Source organism: Salvelinus sp. IW2-2015, unplaced genomic scaffold (genome assembly GCF_002910315.2).
Source record: "Salvelinus sp. IW2-2015 unplaced genomic scaffold, ASM291031v2 Un_scaffold3537, whole genome shotgun sequence".
Taxonomy (NCBI): domain Eukaryota; kingdom Metazoa; phylum Chordata; class Actinopteri; order Salmoniformes; family Salmonidae; genus Salvelinus; species Salvelinus sp. IW2-2015.
The window spans coordinates 1-5,741 of record NW_019944817.1 but is presented as its reverse complement, the minus strand read 5'-3'; the positions used below and the strand labels follow the sequence as shown (position 1 = coordinate 5,741).

General features: G+C 40.4%; 1 protein-coding gene across 1 annotated transcript; it reads left to right on the top strand.

Annotated features, from left to right (window-relative positions):
- Nucleotides 1-84: 84 nt before the first annotated feature.
- upp1 (uridine phosphorylase 1) lies at nucleotides 85-5,536 on the top strand. Its single transcript, XM_024142942.2, has 7 exons — nucleotides 85-241; nucleotides 487-543; nucleotides 1,035-1,152; nucleotides 1,863-2,031; nucleotides 4,308-4,517; nucleotides 4,780-4,926; nucleotides 5,325-5,536. Exons 2-7 carry the CDS (start codon nucleotides 491-493, stop codon nucleotides 5,477-5,479), a joined length of 852 nt encoding a protein of 283 aa, XP_023998710.1. The 5' UTR covers nucleotides 85-241; nucleotides 487-490; the 3' UTR covers nucleotides 5,480-5,536.
- The last annotated feature ends 205 nt before the right edge of the window (nucleotides 5,537-5,741 follow it).

The window sequence follows — 5,741 nt, the reverse complement described above, 5'->3', positions numbered from 1 at the left end:
AACATCAAACTTCCTAGAATAATAAACTTCTATCACCTTTTTAATTGGAGGCAAACAAGATGTACACAATTTTGACTTTGTGGCTGTGGTAACTAGTGACAACCCAATGTCAGTGACAAATTCCTTAGCACAGCTTTCAATTACTGCCTCTTATACATTTACCACATTGCAGATAGATGCGCCCCGTTTCCTAAATATCTAACGCAGCATTGTGCATATGCGAATCATCTACCTGCTACAGGTAATCTACATATATTCAATCGMTGTTTCTCTGACATAWACCAGGCGGCATATTTTTGGTAGTAGTCGATGTTAGCCTACAGACTACGGATATGGGATACATCACATCCTCGCAGAAACCGATGTTCGTATCACTAACTGGACCAGTAGTGAAGATATCTATGTCTGAATTGACAAATCCAACATTTGGAAATGWAGTTAATTTCATGTGTTTGCKCCGGTGGTTGGGCTTCTTACTTTTTTCAGGAATATGGCATCGGGACCAGGTTTCAGTGATGAAAAGAATRAGACATTGTGCGAGAGGTACAGTMAYTTCTWATAAGTAATGGTTGGACACGTCATTGTCTATAACTATATCATCAAAGTGATTTGATTAGTGTTGTCGTCTGAAAATTAAATTAATTCAACGTCAACATGAGAAATAACACCCTAATAGAGCTTTGACTTTTGTACTGTACATTGACTTTTGACAGTGGGCTAACCACTCCCTCAGTGCACTATATTTGAGTTCATTCGTAAAACCAGGAAACGGCAGGGAGGTGTGTCATCCAGAGAAATTGACTTCCTGCACAGAAGAACGTATCATTGAGCATTACATTACACCATACAAGGATACAGGAAAATGACTCCCAACCAGGCGATTATATTCTATTGACATACAGTAATACGAAGACAATGAGGACATGTTGAACCAAAAGCAAATCTGCTTTATGAACACGGGCCCAGAAGTTTAGGAGGTAGTCAAATAAAAGACTGGTCTTCCCTAAATGTTCTTGTATGATTGATTTTCTTAGTGAAARCACTGTCTATGTACATAACCCACACCTGGATGGGATGAAAGATGACTTTCTCTACCACTTTAACCTGGGGACCTCCACACACAACCTGCCTGCCATGTTTGGGGATGTCAAAGTAAGATTTTTGATTCATTCATTAGGCTACTAGCTAGATTGCATCAGTAAATGGACATTCGTAACATCTTATTTCCTGCATTCATATTGTCAGCTTTTCTGTATGCATCACACATTGGGCTGATTTCCCAGATACAGATTAAGCCTAGTCCTGGGACTAAAAGAAAACTTTTCAGTGGACATTTTCACCATAGAACTGTTGTTTTAATCCAGGACTAGGTTTAGTGTATTGTTGTTCTTACCTTCTTGCTTTGTGCTTGTTGTTCTGTGCCCAATAATTGTTTGTACCATGTTTGGTGCTGCTATCATGTTGCTACCATGTTGTTGTCATGTTGTGTTGCTACATGTTGTTGTCATGTTGTGTTGCTACCATGCTGTGTTGTCATGTGTTGCTGCCATGCTATGTTGTTGTCTTAGGTCTCTCTTTATGTAGTGTTGTAGTGTCCTCTCTGTGTGGTGTGTGTTTTTGTCCTATATTTTTGTTTTTAATCCCAGCCCCATTTCCCGCAGGAGGCCTTTTGCCTTTTGGTAGGCCGTCATTCTAATTAAGAATTTTGTTCTAAACTGACCTGCCTTGTTAAATAACGTTAATAAATAAAATAAAGTAAGTTAATCTGGTTTCAGGAAAGCAGCCCTGTATTTCTTTTGACTTTTGTTATTCATTCCAGGACGTTAACATTTACATGGTCTGTTCTTATGTTCATGTCTCAGTTTGTGTGTGTTGGGGGCAGTCCCTGGAGAATGAAGTCCTTCATAGAGTACATTGCTGGAGAGCTGAGTCTGGAGGACCCCAAGGCTGAGTACCCCAACATCTGTGCAGGAACTGACCGCTATGCCATGTACAAGATTGGCCCCGTGCTGTCCGTCAGCGTACGTGAATAAATAAAATACCACTCGCCATTTCAATCACTTCTGCTTTATTATAGTGTCACTAGATGTTAGTAGGTTTAACACGGGTTTCAATCACTTGTAGTTTATTATAGTGTCACTAGAGTCACTAGATTTAGTAGGTTTAACACGGTTTCAATCACTTGTAGTTTATTATAGTGTCACTAGATGTGTGTAAGTTTAACACGGGTTCATCACTTGTAGTTTATTATAGGTCACTAGATGTTAGTAGGTTTAACACGGGTTTCAATCACTTGTAGTTTATTATAGTGTCACTAGATGTTAGTAGTTTACACGGGTTTCAATCACTTGTAGTTTATTATAAGTCACTAGATGTTAGTAGTTTAACACGGGTTTCAATCACTTGTAGTTTTTATAGTGTCACTAGAGTCACTAGATGTTAGTAGGTTAACACGGGTTCAATCACTTGTAGTTTATTATAGAGTCACTAGATGTTAGTAGGTTTAACACGCGGTTTCAATCACTTGTAGTTTATTATAAGTGTCACTAGATGTTAGTAGGTTTAACACGGTTTCCATCACTTGTAGTTTATTATAGAGTCACTAGATGTTAGTAGGTTTACACGGGTTTCAATCCCTTGTAGTTTTATTATAGAGTCACTAGATGTTAGTAGGTTTAACACGGGTTTCAATCACTTGTAGTTTATTATAGAGTCCTGGATGTTAGTAGGTTTAACACGGGTTTCAATCACTTGTAGTTTATTATAGAGTCACTAGATGTTAGTAGAGTTAACACGGGTTTCAATCACTTGTAGTTTATTATAGTGTCACTAGATGTTAGTAAGTTTAACACGGGTTTCAACCACTTGTAGTTTATTATAGTCAGTAGAGTCACTAGATGTAGTAGGTTTAACACGGGTTTCAATCACTTTGTGTTTAATTATAGTGTCACTAGATGTTAGTAAGTTTAACACGGGTTTAACCACTTGTAGTTTATTATGTTACTAGAGTCACTAGATGTTAGTAGTTTAACACGGGTTTCAACCACTTGTAGTTTATTATAGTTATGAGTCACTAGATGTTAGTAGGTTTAACAGGTTTCAATCACTTGTAGTTTATTATAGAGTCACTAGATGTTAGTAGTTTAACACGGGTTTCATCACTTGTAGTTTATTATAGGTCACTAGATGTTAGTAGGTTAACACGGTTTCAACACTTGTAGTTTATTAGTGTCACTAGATGTTAGTAGGTTTAACACGGGTTTCAACACTTGTAGTTTATTATAGGTCACTAGATTTTAGTAAGTTTAAACACGGATTGCGTCTCAAATGGTACCACTACTTTGGACAGGCTCTGGACAAAGGCCGTCACGAGGTAATATCTGCTTTTGGGACGCACTCACGATGTTGCACACTTTGGGTGGAATGTAATGATTGTCCTGGTTTGAAAGGTTAAATATAAAGTAATAGAGAAGGTTCTTTGTCAAGATAAATTGGACGTGTTAGTGTAGCAAGTTGTGTTCTTGACCCGAACAGACTGAATGGACGTGCTTAATCACGTGTCGTCCTTCAACGCAATCCGCGTTGCCATGAACTAAGTGCAGCCAAGGTCGCCACGCTATTGACGTGAGACTGTGGTGGTGTAATGTGGTACATCTATGACATCACGTGTCTCTCTCTCTTTGTTTTTCAGCATGCATGGTATCCTCCATCGCCATCAGTTACACGAGCTCATCAAGCTCCCTCTAGCATGCTCGCTCACTGATGTTACCATCATTCGCATTGGGACCTCCGGTGGATTTAGGTATGGCCTAGAGAGTTTATTTGTACGTTTTCTGTCTTGGTTGTTACTTCCTCAAGTGCTTTGGATATGATTTGATATTCGTTCTGATTAACCAGCAGCACTCTGAATCCACTGTAGGTCAATCTTAATGTACACTAATAGGGGTGTTTAAATCAATCAATCAATTAAAGTCTTTGATTCATATCTAAATATGTGTCAAACGGCACCCTATTCCCTATATATTTATTTAACCTTCATTTTACAGGCAGTCACTATTCTTATTTTACAATCAGGCCTACCCGGTCTATGGGACTCCCAATCACAGCCAGATATGAAGCAGCTGGATTCGAACCAGGACTGCAGTGCGCTCTTGCACTGAATGCAGTGCCTTAGACCGCTTGCGCCACTCGGGAACCAAAAGTAGTGTACTTTATAGGGAATAGTGTGGCCATTGGGGACACAGGCCTAAAACAAGCCATATTTGCTGTACATTGTCCATCCACTCTGTTCCCTTTCTCGTCTCCAGGCCTCGAGCCTGGCACGGTGTTGTCACCAAGACAGTCAGTAGACGCCTACCTTCTGCCAGGTTTGGAGCAGGTCATCCTGGGGAATACTGTGGTGCGCAGCACGGACCTGCACCAAGGTCTGGCTGAAGAGCTGCTCCAGTGTAGCAAGGACCTGGGTCAATTTGAGACGGTCATCGGAAACACTATGTGTACAATGGATTTCTATGAAGGTGTCGGTTTTTATACGCTGCTTCACTTTTCTGCTTGTTGTCTGCCAATCTGTCTTTAAAAAAAAAACGTTATGCTGTGTTAACATGATACCTGGTCTATCTGTGCTCCTGTCAACTCCATTGCTGTCATTGTAAAGCCCAACATGTTAGGCATGACAATGAGTGAGTTGGCATGATGGCACAAACAGACTGTGACTCAGGTGATATTGATGTGCCCTACTAGAGTTACTGTGTGTAGCTAGCTGGTATTCTGTGTGTCCAGGACAAGCACGTCTGGATGGGGCTTTCTGCTCCTACACAGAGAAGGAGAAGCAGGACTACCTGACCAAGGCCTATGAGTCTGGGGTTCGTAACATCGAGATGGAGTCTTCTGTGTTTGCTGCCATGTGTCAACTCAGCGGTCTGAAAGGTACACCACTGGTGTAGTTGTAGCTATCCATGATGACTGTACAAGCCGTATTAACAGTGTTATTCACAGACATAAAGCTTTTTTAAATAAAGAAACAAAACCTTTGACTTTGTATGYGTTAAARATGTAATAAAAATGCATAYGTATTTGAATAGATGTATTAAATATGTGTTTTACATCATATTCATTCACTTGAAGGTCCTAATGTTGAACCTTTTGGTAGGATCAAAGTTCAGTATTGTGTTGCTGGTAAATAAATWGTCTGGTCCTTGATCTGTTTGTGTTGTCATGCCAACTCCCTGTCTCATGTTTGAGGAGTTGGCATGATACTGTAGCAGACTGGCCTCAGGACTAGTAAATAATCAATCTCTGTCCTCTGTCTTTGTGTCCCTCTGAAGCGGCCGTGGTGTGTGTGACGCTATTGGACCGTCAGAAAGGTGACCAGCTGAACAGCTCTCATGAAGTTCTCCACAGCTACCAACAACGTCCTCAGATACTGGTCGGTCACCTGATCAAGAAGATGCTCCAAGCCTCAGCCTCTAGCAGAAGCTAGGCTCTTGCATTTTAGCTTTCTGATGTTATGTGACTTATGAAAGGTCTCTTGTACACAGAGTATACAAAACATAAAGATCACTTTCCTAATATTGAGTTACCCCCCCCACAACTTTGCTGTTCTTGACAAACAACGGTGCTCCAGGCACCTACTACCATGACCCGTTCAAAGGCACGTTTGTCTTGCCCATTCACCATCTGAATGGCACACATAGACAATCCATGTCTCAATTGTCTTAATGTTTAAAAATCCTTCTTTAACC